Source organism: Nematostella vectensis, chromosome 13 (genome assembly GCF_932526225.1).
Source record: "Nematostella vectensis chromosome 13, jaNemVect1.1, whole genome shotgun sequence".
Taxonomy (NCBI): Eukaryota; Metazoa; Cnidaria; class Anthozoa; order Actiniaria; family Edwardsiidae; genus Nematostella; species Nematostella vectensis.
In genome coordinates this window covers 5,071,480-5,097,291 of record NC_064046.1, presented here as the reverse complement: position 1 = coordinate 5,097,291, position 25,812 = coordinate 5,071,480, and the positions used below count along the sequence as shown (strand labels likewise).

At 41.7% G+C, this 25,812-nt stretch overlaps 3 protein-coding genes and 1 long non-coding RNA gene across 4 annotated transcripts; 2 read left to right on the top strand and 2 right to left on the bottom strand.

Moving 5' to 3' along the window:
* The first annotated feature begins 30 nt into the window (after positions 1-30).
* Positions 31-7,095, top strand: LOC5518037 (F-box only protein 31). The gene is made up of 10 exons (XM_001637965.3): positions 31-298; positions 461-523; positions 1,452-1,528; positions 1,854-2,030; positions 2,532-2,621; positions 2,697-2,818; positions 4,645-4,726; positions 4,879-4,956; positions 5,173-5,378; positions 5,876-7,095. The coding sequence occupies exons 1-10, from the start codon at positions 148-150 to the stop codon at positions 6,036-6,038; spliced, it is 1,209 nt and encodes a 402-aa protein (XP_001638015.2). The 5' UTR covers positions 31-147; the 3' UTR covers positions 6,039-7,095.
* Positions 7,096-14,141: 7,046 nt separating this feature from the next.
* On the bottom strand, positions 14,142-14,515 carry LOC125559120. Its single transcript, XR_007306355.1, has 2 exons — positions 14,417-14,515; positions 14,142-14,342 (listed from the first exon to the last, which is right to left on the bottom strand). It is a non-coding gene; the product is annotated as an uncharacterized LOC125559120 (long non-coding RNA).
* A 714-nt stretch (positions 14,516-15,229) lies between these two features.
* LOC116601619 (procathepsin L-like) lies at positions 15,230-19,524 on the bottom strand. Its single transcript, XM_048720927.1, has 5 exons — positions 19,317-19,524; positions 17,326-17,545; positions 16,477-16,743; positions 15,955-16,081; positions 15,230-15,670 (listed from the first exon to the last, which is right to left on the bottom strand). Exons 1-5 carry the CDS (start codon positions 19,473-19,475, stop codon positions 15,481-15,483), a joined length of 963 nt encoding a protein of 320 aa, XP_048576884.1. The 5' UTR covers positions 19,476-19,524; the 3' UTR covers positions 15,230-15,480.
* Positions 19,525-20,859: 1,335 nt separating this feature from the next.
* Positions 20,860-23,922, top strand: LOC5518038 (procathepsin L). Its single transcript, XM_001637966.3, has 5 exons — positions 20,860-21,076; positions 21,611-21,833; positions 22,045-22,317; positions 22,751-22,877; positions 23,429-23,922. Exons 1-5 carry the CDS (start codon positions 20,909-20,911, stop codon positions 23,616-23,618), a joined length of 981 nt encoding a protein of 326 aa, XP_001638016.2. The 5' UTR covers positions 20,860-20,908; the 3' UTR covers positions 23,619-23,922.
* Positions 23,923-25,812: the final 1,890 nt, after the last annotated feature.

Genomic DNA, 25,812 nt, shown 5'->3' with positions numbered 1-25,812 from the left:
CGCATACACAGGTAACCCACTGAGTTCTAGTACCCAGTCTCCTACCCTGTCTTGACCTTTAGTTCGACATAAAAATAGCTAAAAATATACCCGAGATTTTTATACATAAAACTTTACGTTATATAATGATTAAATACTTATCCCGCCATGGATGACGTTCTCTCAGTGCCCATAGAGCTATTAGTCTTCGTATTCAAGTTTCTTTCCGCTAGAGACCTGGTCGCTGCCTCGAGAACATGTCGCCGCTTTCGCGAGGCTGCCCTCGTCGATGTAATTTGGCAAGAAATCTGCAAAAGAGGCATGTATTTTATCTACGTTTTATGCTTTTCTACTGATGTTCATTGAAAATACCTGGTTTCACTAATTTATACCTTTGTACATGTATATTTTTACTTGAAAATGATCATATTCGGATTTGCTTATTGTTATAGTTTTATAATTTATTCTGACGTCATATTAGGGTTTGATATCTGTTCTTATGACGGCTGGGGCGTGAGCTGTTTTCGTGAGCTTTATTCATTAGGTAAGTTTACCACATCTTCCAATAGACAGGAGAGTTTACATGCTATGAATGTCAGGCCCTTACCCAGGATTTTTCTTTTTTTTTTTTTTTTTTTTTGGGGGGGGGGGGGGGGCGCAAAATCAGTGGACCTAATTTTCCAAGGGAGGGGAGGGGGAGAGAATGAGTTCTCTAATAAAAATCCGACTGCCACCAAAAGAACAAAAGGATTTTTTTAGATGCTTTTGCATTATCTCCACAGAATGTTTATTGTCGGATTTGGCTACGTACCAGAGTGATGTGGCTTACGCTTTATAGTTTTGTCTACAATTAGCACGTCTATTGAGGACTGAAAGCGGACCTTTGGTCATAATTAGGGGGTGCGTTTGCACCCCTGCACCCCCCTGGATACTGGCCTTAATGTGACATATAACTATTAAGAGGGGTGAGAGTAAGGAAGGGGGGAGCAGACAGCAGACAGCCAAAGTGTACACGGTATAAATGTTATGTGTACTACATAGTACAACAGACAGCCAAAGTGTACACGGTATAAATGTTATGTGTACTACATGGTACAACAGACAGCCAAAGTGTACACGGTATAAATGTTATGTGTACTACATAGTACAACAGACAGCCAAAGTGTACACGGTATAAATGTTATGTGTACTACATGGTACAACAGACAGCCAAAGTGTACACGGTATAAATGTTATGTGTACTACATAGTACAACAGACAGCCAAAGTGTACATGGTACAACAATTAATCCGGTCCCCTCTTTCTTGGAACTGTGAAAGATAGGGGAGGAGGGAAAAATTTATTAGGTAAATGTTATAGACTGTGTTTGTCATGTTTAACTGTAAAGGGGTGATGGGGGGAGATGGTAGCTTTTGAGAGATTTGAAAGATAAATAATATGATTAACTAGAACTATTTTATCTTTATCTATAGTAATTCATAAGTATGGAGGTATTCTTGGTCTGTGGAAGGCCAATATTCCAAGATATGGGGGTTTGGTTCACATCACAGTAAGTAAAAAAATGTGACCTAGTCCCAAAATGCATCCCAGTTACCACTAAATTTAAAATAGGAATATTATATATTATACTTATATATATATACTTATATGGTGTGCATCTACTTGTTTTAATATGAGAAAGTCTTTGGAATTTTATTTTAAGAAATTACACATAATAACATGTCCCTACAAAAGCTTACCATGTGAAAACAAACTGTACACAAGACAGACCAAAAAAATAGCTATTTCACTATTTACAAATGCTGTGCCACATTCATCAAATTCTTGTGCTTTTAGTCCATATATTTATTGATTTAACTATGATTATCGCTCAGGCAGAAAGCGGTAGAATGTTAGCTACTTTGTACCGAGCCCCATACAGCCCAAAAGTCACTCACCCCCTGAGACCAAGAGAACTGTTTTCACTCAGCCTGCATGGTGGAAGTCTGAGGACACACTGCCTCACTGGATGGAATGAGGAGGCCGACAAAGAACATCTCGCCTCTGTTCATGTAAGCTTAAAAAATAGTCTCTATAAGCCGCAAACTACAGGAGTATAGCAGTCTTTATGCCTTGCACTCAAGTATATTAGATTAAAAGCCATTAAACAGTGACTTGAAGCAGCTTGAAGTTATTAGTTTGTTTAAAGCTCTCCGCCGTCATTTTGTCAACCTAGAGAAATACCAAGCATGAAAAAGCATCCATTTCCATTGGCTGATTTGGCTGATTTTTTTTTTCGTTTTTGCTTGACATTGATGAAAAGTATAAAACTTTGTTTTAAGTTGGTTATTTCGAGATATCATATAATTTATTTCCTTTTATTGAAGAAAAATAGACCGAGATTAAGGAGTGGGTGGCAAGGGTTCTTTAATGTTAATTTAGAGAAAAAACTTTTTTCTTATAAGAAGCTTATATTGTTGGTATTATTGTGTCAACTTGTTTATATTTTACTGGAAATATGAACAAGAAAAATGTTAAAAACACATATATAACTGTTGTTTTAATTTCTTTAGATTAAATCAACAAAAAAGGGGAGAGCAACTTCCATAGAGTTCCGCTGTCATGCCTCTGAGAACCACAACGTGCGATCTGAAATGTTTGGGGTAAGAAAAGGCAATGTGTCAACGAGTACTCAAATTTGTATCAATACTTAACCCTATTGTTTCTCCAATTTACAGACCGCAAACTATCTGCAAAAATGGCTGAAAGACGAGTATGACAATGAGAATATCCTTATTCAGCGGCCTGACATGGTTCAACTAGCTCTCTTAAAATACACAGAACTGCACTCGCTTTACAGGTGATAGAACACAAAAAAGTCGCAGTCAAGTAAGAAGTTTTAATAGTAAAGCCCTTGGACAATCAGAATTATAAAGGAACAGTGAGAAGTGTGCATAGAAAAGATATAATCAGAATTGTGTTAAAACATAGCAGTGCGCGTAGATAATAAAGAGGCCCGCGTAAACAATTAGAATTTAGATGGAACACAAAGAAGTAAATCATCAGAATTATGATGGTACAGTGCAGTACAAAGAGAAATAAAGAGCACTGCGCGCAGATAATGAAGAGACGCGCGTAAACAATCAGAAATATGATGAAACAGAGCAGTGCGCGTAGATAATGAAGAGACGCGCGTAACAATCAGAATTATGATGAAAGAGAGCAGTGCGCGTAGATAATGAAGAGACGCGCGTAACAATCAGAAATATGATGAAAGAGAGCAGTGCGCGTAGATAATGAAGAGACGCGCGTAAACAATCAGAAATATGATGAAACAGAGCAGTGCGCGTAGATAATGAAGAGACGCGCGTAAACAATCAGAAATATGATGAAAGAGAGCAGTGCGCGTAGATAATGAAGAGACGCGCGTAAACAATCAGAAATATGATGAAACAGAGCAGTGCGCGTAGATAATGAAGAGACGCGCGTAAACAATCAGAAATATGATGAAACAGAGCAGTGCGCGTTGATGATAAAGAGACGCACGTGAACAATCAGAAATATGATGAAACAGAGCAGTGCGAGCGGATAATGAAGAGACGCACGTGAACAATCAGAAATATGATGAAACAGCAGTTCGCGTAGATAGTGAGGAGACGCATGAACAATCAGAATTACGATGAAACAAAGAGTAGTGCGCGTAGATAATGAAGAGACGCGTGTAAACGATCAGAAATATGATGAAACAGAGCAGTGCGCGTTGATGATAAAGAGACGCACGTGAACAATCAGAAATATGATGAAACAGAGCAGTGCGAGCGGATAATGAAGAGACGCACGTGAACAATCAGAAATATGATATAACAGCAGTTCGCGTAGATAGTGAGGAGACGCATGAACAATCAGAATTACGATGAAACAGAGCAGTGCGCGTAGATAATGAAGAGACGCGCGTAAACAATCAGAAATATGATGAAACAGAGCAGTGCGCGTTGATGATAAAGAGACGCACGTGAACAATCAGAAATTTGATGAAACAGAGCAGTGCGAGCGGATAATGAAGAGACGCACGTGAACAATCAGAAATATGATGAAACAGCAGTTCGCGTAGATAGTGAGGAGACGCATGAACAATCAGAATTACGATGAAACAAAGAGTAGTGCGCGTAGATAATGAAGAGACGCGTGTAAACGATCAGAAATCTGATGAAACAGAGCAGTGCGCGTAGATAATGAAGAGAGGCACGTGAACAATCAGAAATATGATAAAATAAAGCAGTACGCGTTGATAATGAAGAGACGCGCGTGAGCATTCAGAATTATGATGAAACAAGTGCAAATAAAAGGCGCACGTGAACAATCAGAATGATGATAAAACAAAGAGCAGTGCGCGCAGATAATGAAGAGACGCGCGTAAACAATCAGAATTATGATAAAACAAAGATCAGTGCGCGTAGATAATGAAGAGACGCGCGTAAACAATCAGAATTATGATGGAACAAAGAGCACTGCGCGCAGATGATAAAGATGCGGGTGAACAATCAAGATTTTGATAAAACCGCGAGACCGCGTGAACGATAATAAAGAGACGCGCGTGAACAATCAGAATTACGATGAAACAAAGAGAAGTGCGCGTAGATGACAATAGCTAATAAGAGCTACTTTCGCTTTTCTTATTTCACACAGCGATCCCATTCTGTTCTACCGGCTGAATCTGCCTACTGGTCAATTGAATACCTCAGTCGTGGTGAAACCAGGGGTTTACAAGGTTAGTCACGTGACTAACCCCCTCCCCCACATATTTCGAGGCCTGCTACGGCTCTGTGTCTATGGTGCTGACAATGAGTGGCTTTGACTTGTAATATCGTGTTTCAAGGTTTTTTGATTTGTTAGCTGACTTTTTGTGGCTTTGCTTTGTAGGGTACGTACAGCGCACATGGCCTCGAGCTCGTCTTACTTGAGGTTACGGAAAACCGCGTGACGGCAACTAAAATAACCGTGAGTCTTTGCGAACCGTGCTAATTAACCCCCAATATGCTTTGCGCTATCGACTTTGAGCTCGTCCTAGCGGAAGGCACGTAGAAATGCGTGACGTAACTAAAATAGCCGCGAGCACTATGCGTGGGAAATATATAGCCCTTGAGCAGGGGGTAAGAGCAAAAAATGCGAAAAAAATAGAGTAACAGAAAAAGATGTTATCGTTTATGTTTCCAGGGAGACCCCAATATTCCAGCGGGTCAAGTAACATTCGACGTTTCCCTTCGTGACCCGTCATTTCCCGAGGACCCGCGGGATCCCTCAGACGAGAAGGAGTTGGCGGAAGAACAGAGGCCCAGACCCCTCTCGGGTAGAATGCCATTTAATTTACCGAGAAGTTTTACATCCGATTTCTCGGGTTTCCCTTCTTCGTGCATTAGCAGGTGAGTCTCTTTTGAGTCACATGAAGCGTCCATTTCCATCGGCTTTTAAAACGTGAGCTTCATGTGACATCCCAAAACGTCCTTGTATCTCCTTTTGTCAAAGGAATAAAGCAACATATCCAGGTATGCCACTTGGAAAATGGCCGATGGAAATGGTGCATTCTCGCACTTATTTTGTTGGTACTCGTTTTTTTTTTTTTTTTGCTGGCAGAGACTCGTTAAGCCATTGTTCGCACACTGTGAGCCAATAAGTCAAAATGTCTTAATTTAAGAAAACGCAATGTTGTAAATTTCATTAAGAGCACTGGTTGGCAAAACGTTTGTTATTGTTTTTATTCAAAATTAAAACACAAATTATGAGAAAAGTTCTACTTTTATCAAATTCAAACGAAATTCTCGCGAAACCTTCGTCCCCAAATTGGCTGATGGAAATGGATAATTTCTCGAATGACAAAACGGCGGCTAACAGAGATTATTTGATCTGTTTCTATTTTCAGATACCAAGGTGCCGGTCAAGTTGCTTATCATAATTACTCTAGCCCTAGGCTCACTCCGGGCGAACTTATTGTCTTCAGTGACGACCTCGTGGGGTTCCTGTGGCACGAACTGTTGGCTTTTAGCGTGTTTAGTAGATGCACTGAAGACTTCCTACAAAGATAGCCACGCTAGTTAGCTAATTAGCTTAAAATACGCGCTGAGGTGGCAAAGTCTAAGTTCTCTTGTGGGGGTCGGGAGGGGGTTGCTGTTTCTGTCCCCCTTTTTGTAAAAATGGGAACAGGGGGGGAAATGGGGTACTTTATGAATAAGGATGTAATTACCACCAATGCCCAACCCCCTCTTAGCCCTGCAATAACTGAATTTTGAAAACTTTGCTCGACCTATTGCCATTCCGTCCTAATTATGCGGGAGTTGAATGTAATCTATTTATCAGCTTCGACAGTACTGGGACAACTAAGAAGCTGCTTTAAGTTCCCTCTCTATTTTTCTTTTAAACCCAGTTCAAATTGATGTATTTATTTTTTTGTATCTAATGGTTTTATAATGGCCTTTTCTTTTTATTTTTTTCGTATATTTATAGACAGTTTCACGCCATAGCACTAAATTATTATCAAATCATTATTATTTGTCTCGCATTTATTCTTATATTACGAAATTCATTCGCTTTATACTACTGAATGGGTAGGGTTTACAGAAAAGTTAAATGCTGCTAAGGATATTATGTTAAACACGAGGTTCCGGTATAAAAGGCTTAGCTTCGCCCACAAAAGATGGCGTCTTTTTTAAAATTCAAAATGGCTGGTCAGAAGCAAGAAATGGGAGAGCGTAACTTTTCGCAAAAAAACTAACTAAAACTCGAAGAATATTGTTGAAATTGAAATAAAATATAATTTAACGAGTAAATCAATCAATACATCCAGTTTTTTTAATCACGCATCACCCAAAAGTCGTCTTTCCAACGCGTTTCAAATTTTGCGCCTAAACGAGCTGACCAACCAAAAAAGACAAAATGGCCGCTTCGACTTCGACCCAGCTTGTACTCTTCCATACGAACATGAGCCCCTAAACATCCTCAAGAGCAGTACTTCATATCGCGTGTAATGTTGTTACTGTCACCTTGGTAACGCGTGATTTGAGTTGATTTTATGACCAAGCATGTAACTAGCGAGTCAGTCGTTTGCTGACCGTTGACCAGCAATGTAGTAAAAGAACCATTCACTATTCGACTCAGTCTTTATTCAAGACACCCAAAATATTACATTGGCGACGAGGATGGGATGAACCTTGAGCAGTAGTTCGTCATTCCTAATAGGCTGCGTACTTCTGATGCTGTTGACGGTGTCTGCAGATTGACCACGTCTTCGACTTTCTTGGGGTCTGGGGATATGCCGTCTTTGGAGAACACGTACCCAAAGAACTCCAGCTTCTCCTTGCCGTACTCGCACTTGCTTTTGTTGAGGGTTAGGCCCTTTTCTCTCAGCCGTTTGAAGACTGCCCTCAGATTTCGGTCGTGCTCCTCCTGTGTCTTGCCAAATACGAGTACGTCGTCACTGATATTTATCGCACCATCGATGTCTTCCAGTGTCTCACGGATTACATTCTGGAAAATCTCTGCAGCACTCGAGATTCCGAAGTTGAGACGTTTGTAGCGCATTAGGCCCATGTGGGTGCTGAAAGTGGTGATGTATCTCGACTCGGGCGCCAATTCGAGCTGGTTGTATCCTTGGTTGAGGTCAAGCTTGCTGAAAACCTTCGCTCCGTTTAAATCTCCTATCATCTCCTTGATGGTCGGCGTGACGTGACGTTCGCGCTTGATCGCCTTGTTCGCCTGGCGCATGTCGACACACACACGTATCTTGCCTGGGGACTTTGGTTTCGGCGCAACCACTATAGGGGACACCCAGGGTGTAGGGCCTTCGACGCGTTCTATCACGCCAAGCTCTTCGTCCCGCTGTAGCTGTTCCTCTAGCTGCTTGCGAACGTGAAACGGGACCCTTCTGTGCGGCTGTGCAACAGGTGGTGTGTTTTCGTCGATGTGTAGCTTTATCTGATAGTTCTTCAGCTTGCCTAGCCCATGGAACAGGTCGTCATATTCGTCGATGAGGCTTGTGAGCTCGTTGACCTTGGTCTTGCCTTGGGGTGTCTTCGCAGTTACTTGCTGCACCGTCTGGAGGAGATTGAGCTCTTGGGAAGTTTTCCAGCTTAACAGTGAGCCGCCCGATCCTTTGACCACGTAGAATCGCGCACTAATCTTCTTAGTGGTAGACTCCGTGATCGCGGTGAACTTTCCAAGGACTTGTAGGGGATTTGTCGACTGGTAGGCGAATATCTTGACGCCAGACTGCTCTAACTTTGCGCATTTCGGCAACTTCCGGTAGTCTTCTTCGTCAAGGACATTAATACTAGCACCAGAGTCCGCCATTATTGTGACTGGGGTTCCTTGCACTTTTATCTTAAAGAAGGGCTGGTCCTTCGTCTTGGGTGTACTAAGTGAGAACGTGTACGCCTCTTCTTCATCGCTGGACTCGCTGTCGCTTATTTTGTTTACAGGTCGGCGTGACTTCCTGTCTGGGGTCTTGTTCTTTGACCGGCAAACGGCTTCGAAGTGATTTGATTTACCACATCCTCGGCAAACTGCTTGATAGGCAGGACACGATGTTTTTCCACCAGCGTGGGGATATCCTCTACCACAATTCCGGCATTTTTCGCTCGACTTCCGGTTTTCAGGCACTGGCTTCCGGTCACGTGACTGCTGGCTGCGGGCGTTGTCTCGACGACGTCGGCCATCATTCTTTCTCCCTTGGCGATGGTTCGGTCGGTCTTTCTCGATTTTATTCACGGACTCTTGCTTCTCGATGCTTGCCGCCTGGGATCTAGATAGTTCCATGGCTTTGCCTGCCTCTAGGAGCTGTGTCAGGGAGTACGATGGGTTTTCCAGGGCTTTCATCCGGAGCTAATGAGAAGTACAGCTCTGTACGATCTGTGTTTTGATTTCACGGTCGATATCGTTGAACTCGCAGGAGGTTGCCAGCTGTCGTAGCCGTGTGTGGAACGCTGTGATGCTCTCGTCAGGTTCTTGGGTTGCCTGGCGGAATTTGTAGATCTCGAACTCTCTGTTCTGTCTAGGAGTAAAGTATTCTGTCAGGGCTTGAACAGCTTTTTCGAACGGATCGTCGCCTGCTCCAGCTTCTGTGTCTGCCAGGGTATCGAAAATCTCGTTCGTCGCTTCTCCGGCGTAGTGCAGCAGTAGAGCTCTTTGTCTGGTCTTGTCGGTGACGTTCAATGCTACGAGGAGGTTCTTGAATCTGGACAGCCATTTCTTCCAACGTGCAGCCTGAGTGCTGGTTTCTGCAACGTCGAATTCTGGAAATGTCGGTAGGGCTGCCGCCATAAGTTTAGTTGAATTTCGCCTGTGGAAATAACTGTTAGTAGATACGAATCCTCGTCGCTCGTCGCCAATGTAATATTTTGGTGTCTTGAATCGTAGGAAAGAAAGGTTCTATGGTCACAGCGCAAGACGAGGATGGTGTCAAGGTCACCAGAAACTCGTCCTTCTTCAAGAGGGTACCTGCACCTGCGGAAGACCAAGATGATGTCCCCGATCAAGATTCACCTACCCAGGCAGATGTCACCCCTTCGCGGCGTTACCCGCAACGCGTACGATCACGCCCGCACAAGTTAGATGACTATGTTTGCGACAAGTAGTCATCTCCCAAACGAACTATGTTAGAACTGTTGATTTTGAACTTTATGTTTAGAGCTAATGATAGACTAAAGGACTTAGTTTCCCCAGGTCATTTTGATTGTATACTTTAATTTAGTTTGAATTACGTCTACCATATATGTGTTAGGTTTTCTCCAAAGAAGGGAGAAATGTAATGTTGTTACTGTCACCTTGGTAACGCGTGATTTGAGTTGATTTTATGACCAAGCATGTAACTAGCGAGTCAGTCGTTTGCTGACCGTTGACCAGCAATGTAGTAAAAGAACCATTCACTATTCGACTCAGTCTTTATTCAAGACACCCAAAATATTACATCGCGATATACGTAAGAATTTATGCGTAAAAGTCCTTCCGGCTGCCGAACAACTAAAAAAAACAACATGGAGGCCAGCACTGAACTCGACAAAAAGTTGACTTACCTCTCTTCGCTTTCGACCTTTCGCTCGAGATTAGTGCTCTTATCATTAGCTAAATGAATGTATCAGCGGTTTTGTAAACAGCGTTTGAGAGGGAAAATTATTTGAAAAGTGATCAGAGAAGCGGATTTAGATTACGAGGGATAGTTCTCTGGTTGTTGTTTGTAAATACTGTTGTCGTTTAGAAAGATCCAATTGGGTCCTCTCCCTTGGACCTTCAAAGAACAGGTAGAAGCTCTGTGTGCAAGCCTATGAGATGAAGCATTTTGAAATTATGGTGAGCTCCTTTTTTTGCAAGTACTTCTTATACCATACTGTACCTTGAAGCTTATTAAAAGTACATACCAAAAAAATTATAACAAATTAGTAAACTTATCAGAGTATTTCAGGTGCTTATCAGAGAAATTATACCCATCTCTAGCCCCTGAATATATTAAGAAATCCCCAGATAAATAAAATTTTCTTTTCTGCAGTGGTGTGTAATGTTAAAAGAGTATTGACATTTCTGACATCTTCCCTCCCTCCATTATTTTTGTTTGCTTACAGTGCTCCATGAGAGATACCTGTTAACCTTCTTTAGGTGAAGAGTGTAGGGAAAAATACATTGAAAGTGGAAGGAAGAAAATGATGACGAGAGTTTGTTAGTGTTGTATGGTTGCCCCCGCTCCAAACATTTTTGGGGATAATATAGTATCCTGACCTCCCTTGATGCCACCTGGCATCTATGAATTGGCTTTCTTTCTTGACTTTAATGCTCAAATTTTATTAAGATTCTCAAGTATACACTATAAACACGTGCTATTATGTTAGCTGTTCATGTGAGCAACAGAAGCAAATTTTGCTAATTATCATAAAGTAGCTTGATTATAACCAGGGGGTCGTTTCTCAAAACTCCCGGTAATATCCGGGCCCGTTAGGGTACCGGGAGAGTCTTCGGGATACTTTTCCGGGCGAGGAAGAGCGTTTCTCAAAGCTTGCGGTAGCGTCCCGGTTGTTTACGGTTCCCGATAAGCAAATTATAATTTTCAGAGTTAATGAATAGATTGGCTAAATAATTGTTGAATATCGATAAAAATCGTAGATTTCTCGATGTCGGTAGACAACTGGTACCCCAAACACTGCTGTGGCATCGGCACTTTTCGAAAAAAAGACAAAGAACAAGCAGATAAAGTCTCATTTTGTAGCAATTTTCCAATACCTTCGTAAAGTTGTTTACATTTTTTTAGGCGCACGGTGACAGCTAAATGTCAAATCATTTGACAGCAAAGAAACCTGATTGGCTGGTAGGGAATCCCATAAAATGATGTAAGCCGTGATTGGCCAACTTCTTCCGGGCAGTGATATGGTTTACCAAGAGACCATGATGTAAGAGAACGAATCCCCCGTATTAGGGTATGTTCCAATGATGACGTCCGTAAAAACTATTTTTAGAACAAGCAGTTATTTTTAGATACGTCTCTGATTGGTTAGCGCTCACGTTTCCTAGCAACATGAATCTTACGCGCGATCTCATCTTGAGAAATGTGATCCGGCAAAGGATGTTTTGGAAATCTTTTTGACCGAAAATACCTTCTTTTTTTACGAACGCTGTAAAAATGATCTTCCATAGAGTACGCTGGAGCCAATCAACCGTTTCCGGGACATTTAAATGCATAAAGTGCGTGAATTTAGGCTCTGGGATCAACTTCCCCAGTAAAAGTTTTCACTGCTGATTCGCAAATTATAACACAACAATCAATCATAAATCTGTGTTTACAAAACACAATTCTCTACCAATTCCCTTTTAATGAAAAAGTTACATCCAGAACTTAATACCATTATATTCACACCGATATTACAAATAAAAGATTTCAAGTCTTTATAATGAAGTAAATCTTATTCTAGTGACAAGGGTTTCTTGAGTGACATGATTTCTGAACATTTGCGTGAAAAATTGAAGTTCATTCATCTAAAAATGTTATAAATCAAAGAAAAATAAAGGTCTTCTTGTATTAAAATACAACATAGACTCTGAGAATGCCTAGGTATTCTATCTCACCGAATTGCAGAGAAAAAGAGTCTGCACGATGCATCTTGAATGAACTCCAAATTCACCGTCTCCCCGACGTCTTCCCGTTCAATTATTTATAAAACACATAGATAACTGAACATTAGATAACATTAGATTCGTTCTCTTATATCATGGTCTCTTGGGTTTACTCAAGTGATGAAAATTCACAACTTGAAAATGGCGAGATTTAATCGGAAAAAAGCACCAAATTGGATAGTTCAACTTGGCCAATTCTAGATGAATAGTTGATCTATAAATTCAGCTGAAAACATTAAGGAAAAACATCGTTTTGGGTATCAATTATCGCATTCAAAGTAATTCCCGGTAAGTTAACGGGAGCTCTTGAGCTCCCGTAAGTTACCGGGCGAGTTACCTGGATTTTTTTCCGGGCCCAACAATAACGGGCGTTTTGGGAAACACCCGTAAAGTTTATCGGGGGCTTGCCGGGTGACTTTCCGGGTTTCCGGGTTTATCGGGACTTTTGAGAAACGACCCCCAGGGGCGGATCAAGCTTCTCGCTAAAGGGGAGGTTTGGCTCAGTGACAAAGGGGGGAGGGAATAATTTTTTTTGTTACATATGGCTCTTTGACGGCCCATACCCTTTTCAGCTTTTTCATTGCAGGTTCTTACTATCAGTGTGTTTGATGCATCTTGCATGATTTATGTTTTCTAGAGTTTAGTTCTTTTACCCCGTCGACTTTGTATTCCAATCAAAAGCTAGTAATTATTGGTTTTACTTTTCAAGCCATACAGGTGGTAAACACAGGGGTGCATACACCCTTCTTGGACACCAAAAAGCAGTGATTCCATTCTTTCAAAATAACTCCCCAGATTTTAAGCCATTTTTCAAAATATCAACATATATGCCATCCTCAACTCCTCTTTCTCAGCAAATCCTGGCTCCCTGTCATAGGATGTCAGCTTGAATTTTTTTCCTGTGTTTTTTTTTTGTCTACACAAGCAAGTTATTTATTTTCTCAAGAATGGAAATGGAGCCCGATTTCAAATGATATACATTAGAAAAGTGGTAGACAACACAAGTGAATAGTATAGAATATTAGCTCATAGTCTTTAAACATCTGATCAAAATCATGTATAGAATGCAAAATAAAAATACTTTATCAACATTGATACATATCTGTATTTGGATACTAAGCACAATGTGGGTGACTACAGCTGTCCAGTGGATCTAAAAGCATGGGGTGGCTTGCTCTACTCCAGGTAAAGTTTGGTTTCAGATATAGTGGGATGGACCATATATGCCCTCTTGGATAGGCCAGGGTCTGAGAGTGTTTCTGCTTCTTTTTCAAAACCTTGCCCAGCTAATGGCTATAGAAGCCCCCCATTGAGCAGCAGAGGGGGTCTTAATCTACTTTGTACCAAGTACTTCAAATTTTAATCAGTCAATCTTTTATTACAAAATATTCAAACTAGCAGGATACTGTCTACAACATTATTTTCCATGGACTTTACTCATATCATTTAGAATCAAATCCCTATATAGACTAAGTTGTAGTTGTACTTGAAAAACATGATGTTATTTACAGATGCATTATATTCAAACTAGACAATTATGAGTCAAAATACAGTTTATAATACAGCTGTTCTCTTTCTTTTTGATAAAATATTTATTGCTCTGCCATAACAAGAATGCAATTTCACAATATGCAGTAGTTAATTAAGAGGGTAAGCTTAAGTAGTTATTAAGATACAAGAATTGTTTTGGAAACTTTATTTCGCTTCTTATTTCAGACACATTTTTTAAACGCCATCTATCTCAAAAAACATAGCTTGGAATGTTGTCACGTCCATCAAATATTAGATAGACGCAAAAATTTATATTCAAACAGGGACCGCGGAACCGGTATTGCCGGTATTGCCCGAGCAATACCAGAAATCGACGGTGGAAAGAAGAAAGACCTGCGGCCTCCGGCCGCCGCGGCTCCGCGGTCAGTTATGGCCAAAGAGTTGGCAATACCAAGATCACGCCCGCTCCGAGGGCCCTGTCAAAGCTAAGCGCAAAGTACGATTTTGTTGTGCGAATGGGAGGTTTGGAATGTGAAAATGGCTGGATGAGACGAGCGAGTTTTAATGCTCAAAATGTCTCGTTTTGCTTATTTATTGAAGGTAGGATGTTCCTGGTACTCTAATGCAAAGATACAAAGAGAAATAAATCTGTCATCTTTACCGGTTCTACGTTATTTTATGGCTACTTGCTCCAAGGCACGCCGTGCATCGTGTCACGTTTCCCTCTGAAAATCTTATCGATTTTGCCACTACAAATAAAATAAAATTATTAGCTTTTTGCTAAAGAGAAATAGCAGAATTGCAAGAAAAGTGTTTTTCTTACCTATTACCGCCTTTTGAAGGATGTGAAAGCTCAAACTCGTAGGCAGACGTAGTTAGAAAAAGCAATGGTAATGGCGGTGATTTGATTTCTTTATGGAGGTTCTCCTGGAGCTCTTCTATGGAGGTTGAGTGACAATGAGACCCCCCGCGAGGGCCCCCTTTTTATACCGGAACTCCGTTTCTGTTTTTATGTATGCTACATAAGCATAAGCGCAATTTAGAATAAGTTAAAATCGAGGATGACCGCGCGCTCCTGGGTCTAGTCCCTGCTGCGGCTTGGGCGCCCCCGGTTATTCAGGCATTGGCACGTTTGCATCCTCTCTCAGAGCTCTGCAAATCTCGCTCGACTCAACACTGGATTCGCGGGTTTTTTGTCCCTCCCACCACACCCTTAGGATAGCATGCAACTAACTAGGTAAGTATATTCCACCGAAAGGTGTGACGGGTATCCCCCTGGGGGGCGGGGAGCTGTGGCCCGTAGGCCTGGCTCCTCGGGTGCGCTTGGTTAGGCGGTTACCAAGCTATCCGATACCTGAACCCAAACTTATCAGACGATGAGTTTAAGTGAAAATTTATTGCAAACTCAAATGAAACCTTTTGTTTGAGTGGCCTGGGCTCGAGTATACGTCACAAACTGAATAAAGTAGGGCCGTTCCTTTGAGAATTTTTATGAGTGTAACTTTCTAGAACTTTAGAATTTTCATGAGAATTTTCATGCCTTGTGTTATTTGTTTATATGTTCTGAGACAGAAGAAATACGTTGGCCTATGTGCCAGTATAAGATTAATAATATTTTCCTATAAAACACCTTGAATAACAAAATATTTTTATTGTCTCTTAAACATAAACGCTTTTACATATCAAATCAGAAAAGCTAATTGGTTCTGACTTCTAACTAACAAATCGGAAAACCTCATGGCTTCTAACTGACCTATGCCTCTTAAGGAACCAATCAGTAAACCTTGTGGCTTAAAAATATCATCGCATTGTATTATCCAGCCAATCACGCGCAAGCGTCGTATCCATCCAGCCAATCACGCGAGAGCGTGGTATCTATCCAGCCAATCAGACGAGCGGGTAGCTGGCAGAGGAAGCAATACCACATTGGTTGTCCTTGTTCCTGGACATCAAGATGTAACCAGACATTCCCCAGCCTGTGCCCCAGGAGTTCTTGACCAGCCAGTAGTCCTGACCATTGTTGTTACCATACCCGACCACAAGGATGGCGTGGTCCAGTTGGGTGCTGCTGCAGTATCTGGTATAGAGAAGATAATTCGGAATGTCTCATTAAGTGGTGGTGTTTTATCCAACGAAAGGTAAAAAAAAAATACCATATTGTTTTTCGTTAGAAAATTTTGAAAAGATTTAAAAAATTATAATTGAAATATAAATGTTATAATTATTTAACGCCAAATCTTGTTACCTACAGAGTATCATCACTACGCTTTCATATCGAAGACCCTGCCATAGTCTAGCAGTTACCCCTCCCCCACATCACTCCGCCCCTTCCCCAAATCACTCCGCCCCTCGGGTACTTACGGGTAGTCGAAGACCCCGCCGTTGTAAAGCTGGAAGTGTGACGCGTCCACGGCAATTGAGATTGGGCCGATGGTTGCAGTCGCTTGTTGAAGAGCGTATTCGTTTCCTCTTGGGATATCCACATAACCTAAGCAATGAGAAACACATTGTGCTCAGTATTTGGTCATCATTTATGTATCATCATTTATGTATATAGTAATTGCTTCTGAACAGTATTTGGTCATTGTTGTGGTGATGCGAGATAATCGTTTTCCTATAGTTATGATTTGTATAACGCTTAGTTCCCAGTGCCGTAGCAGGCCTCGAAATATTGGGGGACACAATACAGAAACATTAAGGAAAAATTGGGGGGCACGGTCACGCTCCTACTGGTCATTTCCTTATCATTTTTTTTTTAAAATAATGGGAGGGAGGCATTGCCCTCAGCGCCCCACCCCTGCTACAGCCCTGGTACCACAAAGAGACTGCAGTTCATCCTCGTTTGTGTTCCTCTAACTTAAAAAATCCCCCCCTAGGTCTTACCTGTAGCAGTAGCTCCGATCTCGTTCTGGTTATATCTGCAGTAGTTTTGTGACCCTTCGTAAGGGTAACTATACTCTGTGTCAATCCCTCCGTTCCTCTGCACATATGCAATGGCATTGTCGACAAAGCCCCCTTGACAACCATAGCACGTCGTGTCACAATCAACCAGTTGCTGCTCACTGAGGGAGACAAGACTTCCGGTTTTCCTAAAGTGCTGTCCTTCAAGGGATCCGGTGGTACTGAAGGCCCAGCACGATCCACACTGACCTGAGGGGGGAGGGGAGAGGCGGTTTAGAGATTGGAGGGAAAGGGTTAAGCCAAGGCGATGTCTTATAGGAGATCCAGCACGGGGGAGGGGGGGCGGGGGGGGTGAGAGAGAAATATCTATGAAATTTTAACAAAGGGGAGCTCCGCTGAAATGAACGAAATTTGACGACAACTGAGAGCTAGGAGTAGATACCTAAAAGAAAATGGTCCGCTAAGCGACTAAACGGGCATTAAGACGACCTACTAGAGCAAGAGCCACATAGACCTTAATAGAGAGAGAGACGTGAGGGGTGAAGGGATTTGATGGATGAGTACTTGGATGTTCTGAACGCTTAGAAAAAGCTGCACCGGCATTGGGAAGAAGGGTATGTGTTAGAGCTTTAGGGGGAGGGGGGACTATTAAATGTCCCATAATCTTAACCATTAATAATGATATGTTTGATTATAGTTCTTGACAAGTGCGATGATGTATGTTTTCACCACTCCCTCTCAAAAAATGTTTTCGTTTCTTGCGAACGTTACTTCGCATATCCCACCCCCTCCCTACTTGGTGGGCGTGATGTAACACGATAGTATACTTGCCTTGGTTTTTGACGGGTGTGACGTAACCTTGTTGTCTCCAGTCCACCTTTGTTGGCAGTTCCAAGTTGTTAGGCGCCATGAAAGTAGCACCTCTCTGTGGCGAGCTAGCGTTGAACCGGTACCTTAGGTACACATTACGAAACTCCTCCTCGCACATGTCGGCAAACTCGTTCATGGCGAGTGTATAGGAGTGGCCTGCCCTGTTGTGCTGCTCAACTTTCTAAACAACAGAGGGAAACCTGTGTTAATCTAGAACGTGAGGGACTAGGCCCCGTTTTCAAGATGGCGGTCTGTAAAACGTAGCTAATACGAATCCCCGTAAGTTTATGCGTAATTTTTCGACTTGCAAATCTCAAAGGCGATAAAATATCGAGACATAAAACATTGAAGCAGACTGACAACCATAGTATGTAATTCCCTAATAAGGAGTTGAACGAGCGAGCTAGAAAACGACATTTAACAAGAAGCCCGCTACGCCCTGGCCAAAAAATGTTGGACGATATCGTCCCCGCTTCCCGAAGGGTGTCTGCAATTATAGGTGTTGACTCTGTGATTGTACGGGATCCCTGTGGCAAAGTCTACAACTCTCAATAGTCATAAGTGGGTAAGTGCCTTGCATGCCCGTACCCAGGATATTTCTTGGGGGGGGGGGAGGGGTGCGAAATCCGAAAAAGTGGACCTAATTTTTCTTGGGGAGGGGGAGGAGGTAGTGAGTTTTTGGATAAAAATCTGAACAAAGAGGGTTTTTTATACCTTTGCAATATCTCCACGGGACGTTTATTGTCGGATTTGGCTACAAATACAGTCTGACTAATGACATACCAGAGTGATCTAGCTTATGCTTTATAGCACCCCCCCCCCCCCCCCCTCCCTGGGTACTGGCCTGCCTTAGTAAGCATTTATACTGGCTACGATACCGGAAGCTTTCATTGTCGAATGTTCCCTGCTAGCAGAGGCCTCTTTTCTCTGTATTTCGCTGGGCTGGAGTTCGCGAGGAAAAGATACCTCTGCCATGGGTCGCAAGTTCGTTTGATCAAACCGCCGTCCACAATCGTGGACGAGATCCAGAGCGCATGCTCCGTTCATTAGTTACTGGCCACTATTTGAGCCCACAATGGCTAGCGCATGCATGAAACGTATATCCGCTTCCGGATAATAAGCCCGCATTCGAAACGGAGTCCTCCGTAGAAATATCACGCGACGAATTATAAAAGAAGCCATTCAATGCCTTATCTTCATTCAGAATTTTCTCTCTTTTGACAAACGAGTCAATCTTCCGTTTACAGGTTTTGCATATTCTTCTGGGAATAGCTGATCTAAGTTTACCAAAAAGTTTTGTAACATTTTCTTCGAATCCAACTGTGCGATATTTACATTGAAGAAACTCGCCTGCCCAGATGTTTTGAAATTAATCCCACAAACAAGACAAAACTCGTCTTTGCTGCGTTTGTTGTTCAATCTTTTTAGTGACGTTTTAGGTGATTGAAATTGAACAGTTGTTTTCTTTTTTCGAAGAGGAGAACTAACCGGGGTTTGATTCATGATTTCCGACTAAACCCATGCAAAGCATATTGACAGCTTTCGCGCGATGGTACGGGTTTTGGCACGTCGGTCGCTTATTAACGCTCACGCATGCGCAACAGAAACAGTTTCGACCCATGGCAGATGTATCTTTTCCTCGCGAACTCCAGCCCAGCGAAATACAGAGAAAAGAGGCCTCTGCTAGCAGGCAATGTCGAATTTGGATTAAATCAAAATCTCTCCACTTAATATGAAACATTTATATCATTCCAGTTGGGAGAAAACAAATTGATCGTAAGGAGTGAAAGCATCCATATTGTTAAAGTGGGAAGAAAAGATACTTTGAAAAAAATACTTTGATCATGAGGAAAGAAAGTAACATTGTTATAGTGAGGAGATCATCAGAAGTGAAAGCATCCATATTGTTACCGCGAGGAGAAAAAATTATCGTAAGGAACTAAAATACCCACTTTAAGGTTTTGAAACCAGACAGCCTTCCTGCCTCGCTCCTCCACTTCCGAATACTGCTTTCCGTGTTCCTGCTTCCACGATTTCCACAACCGCTCCTCCTCAAAACGCAGCGCGCTGGCAACCGTCAAGAGAAACGCGAAGATCAGAATCCTTTCCATGGTTAAGCTTGCAGTGTTCGCTTGGCTGAAGTGTGACTTCAGCGCTCATATTCGTGCGCTTTTATAGAGGAGTTACACAAGATATCCAGTGGGGGGTGGGGTAAGGGCTTGTAAGTGCATGACCGCATTGATGTTTACACGAAAAACTAAACGCATATCGATTAGAAATGTTGAGCTAAATGGAATAGATAAATCAGAGATAGACCTAATTGACGCTAGTAATGCTATAGTATTCGCAGTTCAAAAAGTAATAAAACTTTTTTTTTCTTCTGGGCGGGTTGCTTTAGTACATATCTTTTCTACGTAAGTACCACCGCACGGTATCCCTGTGTGTGAAAGAAAACAATAAGCGTAACGTCGATAAAAATGACATCATGTTTATCGACCTATCGACCTGGTTCCACCACGCGTGATGATTCATTGGAGATTTTCCAGATGATAATAAAAGGTCTCTGTCAGTAGCCATTTTGTCATCATGGCAAAAAAAAAAAAAAACGGGAAAATATCCATTTCCATCGGTTGATTTTGAGAAGCAATTGTGACACTTGTTTTTGTATTGAACTTAGGAAATAAAATACAAGCCTTTTAAATTGTCTGCTCATGTAATATTGAATAACGCCAAGTAAAAAAAGAGTCATGTTTATCGTCCCCGCCCGCGCAACATCGCGGAAATTTCCTTCGTGAATCGTACAAATCTTTGATAAACCAAGGAGAAAATAAATAAATAAAAGGGCCGCATGCTTCCTATTTTTTGATCTTATCAGGACGATAAACATGTTTTTATTTTTACTTGGCCTTAAAACATAGCGACATTGTTACAGTGCTTGAAACAATCGTCAGATGTCAGATTATCAAATAAAAACAAAATTCAGATGATGTAAAAAATGATACGTTTCAATTATGGTAATCTCACATCAAGCTTTATAAAAAAAAAATATATAATCTCCACAAATGTGCATGAACTTCGTGGTTAATCGCCATAAAGTGTGAGTTACACATAGAATGATGCCTTAATTTGCAAAATATGTAAGCCATATCTGTTATTTGTTGTTTGACAAATTATACTACTGTTGTGGTGTACTTTGTGTTTTCATGTTTATTTTGCTACATTTTCTTTTCTAAAACAGACATCCTAAGAAGCTAGAAAAACTAGACAATACAGCGACCTGGCAATGGTTACTTAAACCAATGTGAAAACTGGAAGCTTAGGCAAGCGAAAGCAAGACTATACTTAGTAAATGCAATGATTTCATGAAAAAATGTTGGTCATATTATGTCAATAACAATTCTGTCAAAACAGGCGAATCTATCATAAGATTCTGCACAAATCTTCCGCATCTCATGTGACTTTTGACTAGCTAGTATTTAAGGCTTTCGACTCTGCTGGAATATCCACATTCATTTGGCTTCAAATCACAAACCAACAGGCAAAAATGAAGGTTTTCTTGGTGCTGTGTGTGCTGGTCGCCTCCTCGCGGGGATGGAGTGTGCGTTTTGGTCAGGATAGCGAGTGGGTAGCATGGAAGTCGTATCACGGGAAGAGTTACTCAGATGTGCATGAAGAGAGAACGAGAATGGCTATTTGGCAACAGAATCTTGAGGTGCGTATAAAGGAAGGTGGCTATCAGCTCAACGGATGACGATCTTGCAAGCCCAGAGGCTTATGGGGGGGGGGGGGGGTACGCCACCCTCCTCCTCCCCCCCCCCCCATACACTGCCTATTTTGTTTTTGTTTTTAAAATGAGTATTCGCGGCTAAGCGGAAACGCTGTTTCCACTGGACTTAAAAAGCCCCCGTTAGCCGCCGTTTATCTATCCTAGCAAAGTGGGAAAAAGCATCCATTTCCATTGGCTGATTTTGGGGAAGCGAATTATATATATATAAGTGGGAAAAAGTATATATATATATATATATATATATATATATATATATATATATATATATATATATATATATATATATATATATATATAATTCGCTTCCCCAAAATCAGCCAATGGAAATGGATGCTTTTTCCCACTTGGTACTTTTATTAAATTTGGTAAATAAAGTATTTAACTTTGTTTTAGATTATTTAGGTTATTTGTCACATTCAGCGCGTCGGTGGATCTTATGACTATTCAAACTTTTAACAGAAAATCAAGCGCCATAACGCTGAGGATCACTCGTACAAGATGGCTATGAATCACTTGGGGGACTTGACAGAGGACGAGTTCCGATACTTCTACCTCGGGGTGCGCGCGCACCACAACAGCACCAAGAGGGGCTGGGCCACCTACATGCCGCCTAGCAACGTGAAGATCCCCAGCTCTGTGGATTGGAGTCAGAAGGGCTACGTCACTGGTGTCAAGAATCAAGGTAGAGGTGGAGGAGGGGTGGAGTGGATTGTCATATGGTGAGCTGATGACATCATCCTGTTAGCGTCCTCTTCACCTGCGATCCCATGTTCAGACACATACCTCCCTCCCCCCTACCACAATGCTGGATCCGTCTTCTAAGATATCGTCCTATTTTTCTTGGCCCATCCTACTTCCTCCAATCTCTAATCCGCCTCTCCCCTCCCCCTCAGGTCAGTGTGGATCGTGCTGGGCCTTCAGTACCACCGGATCCGTGGAGGGACAGCACTTCAGGAAAACAGGAAGTCTTGTCTCTCTCAGCGAGCAGAACCTGATAGACTGCTCCGGTAGCTATGGCAACAACGGTTGCCAGGGTGGATTGATGGACAACGCATTCCGCTACATCGAATCGAATGGAGGCATCGACACGGAATCTAGTTACCCGTATTTGGGTCAACAGGGAAGCTGCCACTTCAGCTCAAGCCATGTGGGAGCAAGAGTTACTGGTGAGTGAAATATGAAATGGACACGCGTACGAGGGAATGTATTTGTTTGTCCCAAGATCCCTCATAGCCAAAGCCTGCTGTGTTCCCACCAGTCAGCTATACAGAAGAAAAAAGGATAGTCCATTTACAAACGCTACTATGCCCGCTAGAAGGCCTAAGGGCATATAAGTTCATTAGGAGGCAAGCCTTGGCTTTGACGAATTTCATACGCATTCTAGGGAACTCACTCTCGGAGCTTAGAATATAACAATGCAAAACTTCTCGCTTGGTATTTGGAAACAGTTTACCTGTTCACGAGGTCCACACTGTATTTTTTAGGCCTGTCAAGCGGGCGCATTGGAATTCGAGACTGGACTATTGAAAAAGGGCGCAAACCCTTTTGTCACATGATTCACCCGATTCATAACTTCCGTCATATTCTCTTTATTGACAGGTTACCAGGATATCCCACAAGGCAGTGAGCAGGCGCTCCAGTCAGCGGTGGCCACAGTAGGCCCAGTCTCCGTGGCCGTGGATGCTAGTCAATGGCAGTTTTACTCGAGTGGCGTATATGATAACCCGTGAGTACCAATAACTTGAGCCTCGTCCCCAGGCTTCTCTAGGCTGCGCGGTCAGTTTTCTACTTTTCTATGATTACACCTTTTGATTTCCCGCTTGCTCTCGTGGGTCAGCTATAAGAACGTTCGCCATTTTGAATCTAAATGAATAGTGCCGAACGAGTGCTTGAGCTTGTTAGACTTAGTTGCTCTTTGTTGCAAATATTTAATTATATTCTCAATGTATAAATGTTACGTGAATCAAATTATTCATTGTACTCAAACAGCGCGGGACACTCTAGGGTATAGCAGACCTATGAGCAAGGTTGAATTTAGTATGCGACTTGCACGAGATACCTCTATCACTCGAGTCTTAGAGTGTAAATCAGCCTACGACTCCGGTACGACCCCCGACTACGAAATGTGTAATTCAGGGCTAAGACATGTCGTAGGTATGTCGCATACGACTAAATTGTGCTGTCTGAATCAGCTATAGAACAAGCATGGGTGACTTTTAGGGGGAGTCTATGTATCACTAGATCATTCAGTGCCAATAACCCGGTTTGTTTCCATAGTTACTGCAGCAGCACCAAACTGGACCACGGCGTCCTTGTGATCGGGTATGGGAACTACAATGGTCAGGACTACTGGCTGGTCAAAAACTCCTGGGGGTACTCCTGGGGCGTGGAGGGCTACATCATGATGTCAAGGAACAAGAACAACCAGTGCGGTATTGCTTCCTCTGCCAGTTACCCTCTCGTCTGATTGGCTGGATAGATACCTTGCTCTCTCGTGATTGGCCGGATAGATACCATGCGTTCATCTGATTGACTGAATGATAGCACACTCTCGTCTGATTGGCTGATTGATTCTATGCAATCGTATGATTGGTTTGTTCAATACTATGCGCTCGTTTGATCGGAAGTTTAGCTGAGAGCGCTTCACTAACCATTTATCTACTCATTTTGTTATCTCGCCGCTTCGTTGTTAAGATAGACTTAGAATAGACAGAAAATGTTTCTGTATTTGTAGTTTGCTTGAAATAAAAGTAGGTACATTACAAGCGCAATTAAATATGATTGTTTACGCGCGTATCTTTATCATCTGCGCGCAGTGCTATTTGTTTCATCATAATTCTGATCGTTCACGCGCGTCTCTTCATTATCTGCTCCGAGCTGTGCAGTTCCTCGAACATTAACGCAAATATTATTTTCGGTTTTCTCTCTCAAAATAAATGAAAAAAAGATCCAGTATTATCAAAGAATATTAATTACCAGTCCCAAATAACATTAAAATTTGACCTAACGATGTCCCATAATACTAAAATAGCCGGTAAAATGAATTAGAAGTTGGTAAAAAAAAACATTTTATCTTTCGGAAAAAAATATCCATCACTTTTGTCGCGGTTATTCTGGTGAAATAAAGTATATTCAGTTGCGGACTTCTATCAAAACTACGAAAAAGGACTTCCTCAATGCTATAAAATGTAAGAGAGTATGATAAGAATATGCCGTGCTTTTGACGGAATTATATTTACAACTTTTGAATCAACCGGAACCACAAATAGAGCAACGAAATGTCACAAGAGAATTAATCAACACATCATCAAGTATGACTTACTTCTTTGCCTTTTCAATCTCCCTTTCCTTCCCTTTCAAGCTAGATATCGAGTGCACAGGTCTTGGGGAAGTCAATAAAGCGTCATTTGCTTTCCCGCGTGTTTTAGGAAAGTCCTTGTTTTTGCTTATCAACAACCCTTTTCTTCATCACCATGCGATGATAAGCTCAAACAACTAAAAATCAAAATCTGCACTTTTTAGAAAATGGCTAAGTAACGGGAATAATCTGGCACTTCATTATTCTTAGTAAGTCAAACGGGCATTTTTATTTTTTTGGAATACCATTTAAAAATGCACTTTGTAACACCTTTCAGAAGGAGTAATTAAGCTATAGTTTCTAGCGAACATTTTTAAAAATGGCCTTTACTCGTTAAATCGAGGGCTCCTTTATAATAGTTCGTCTAAGCCATTTTTGCGTACCTTATCCAGAGTCTGGTTCCTTGATGAATGGCCAAAATCACACAGTCTATAGCCATGTTTATTAAAATGCCTATTTTGGGGCGGTTGGGAATATATTTATCGTTAAAAATCCTGACAACTATCAAAACCGGAACTCTTTTAAATGTTATTTTATTTGTCTGTTTGTATTACATGTGGTTATGCTAGACATTAACTTAATGAATACACGATTTGGTCAAATTTTATACACCTGCTCTCTGATGCTCCCCGTAAATTTACCATGCTCTCTGACGGTCTCCGTAAATTTACTATGCTCTCTGATGCTCTCCGAAAATTTACTACACTCTCTGTGCTTCTCGTAAATTTACCATGCTCTCTGATGCTCTCCATAAATTTACCATCTTCCGGAGGTCCGACGGAAACCTCAACAGTTAAAAGACAAAAGAATCTATTAGAATCCGAGATATTTAACATGCCATCCGCTCTAAATTATCAATCACATCCTCGAAGAAACTTGCAATATACACAATATTTCAATATTTTGAAATATTTTTCGCGTTTTCCGTTAAAAATTATCGGAGATTGTAACGTAATCGACCGGAAGTAAACTGGTGACAATGCGGCTTTAATTGTCACGCACTAAGGCAAATGCTCCGATATGGGCCGTGAATTTACTACTAAACAGCTAAATATAGACGAAAGAGCTTGAAGTAACAGAGAGGACCATTATTCGAGAGCAAATAACGAAGATGGCGAAGAATCATAAAAACCCTCAACTGCTACATTACACTCTCGCAAAAGAGTTGCGGGAACAGGGAACTTCCTTAAAGATTTTGCTAGTGGTTCAATCCCCCCTTCCTCGGGTCGCTGGCAGTATAATCAAGGTCCTCGAAAGCGCCGCGAAGTTCTAAACAGGTGGCCGGTTCATCTGGCGCACGATT

Excerpts from the sequence above, each read along its gene's own strand:
- LOC5518037 (XM_001637965.3), top strand. The coding sequence starts at position 148 with ATGGATGACGTTCTCTCAGTGCCCATAGAGCTATTAGTCTTCGTATTC. Across the intron at positions 2,819-4,644 it reads GAACTGCACTCGCTTTACAG|CGATCCCATTCTGTTCTACC; the intron begins GTGATAGAACAC and ends TATTTCACACAG. Across the intron at positions 4,957-5,172 it reads TGACGGCAACTAAAATAACC|GGAGACCCCAATATTCCAGC; the intron begins GTGAGTCTTTGC and ends TTATGTTTCCAG.
- LOC116601619 (XM_048720927.1), bottom strand. The coding sequence starts at position 19,475 with ATGGAAAGGATTCTGATCTTCGCGTTTCTCTTGACGGTTGCCAGCGCG. Across the intron at positions 17,546-19,316 it reads TCTGGTTTCAAAACCTTAAA|AAAGTTGAGCAGCACAACAG; the intron begins GTGGGTATTTTA and ends TCTGTTGTTTAG. Across the intron at positions 16,082-16,476 it reads GATCGGAGCTACTGCTACAG|GTTATGTGGATATCCCAAGA; the intron begins GTAAGACCTAGG and ends CTCATTGCTTAG.
- LOC5518038 (XM_001637966.3), top strand. The coding sequence starts at position 20,909 with ATGAAGGTTTTCTTGGTGCTGTGTGTGCTGGTCGCCTCCTCGCGGGGA. Across the intron at positions 21,077-21,610 it reads TTTGGCAACAGAATCTTGAG|AAAATCAAGCGCCATAACGC; the intron begins GTGCGTATAAAG and ends AACTTTTAACAG. Across the intron at positions 22,318-22,750 it reads TGTGGGAGCAAGAGTTACTG|GTTACCAGGATATCCCACAA; the intron begins GTGAGTGAAATA and ends CTTTATTGACAG.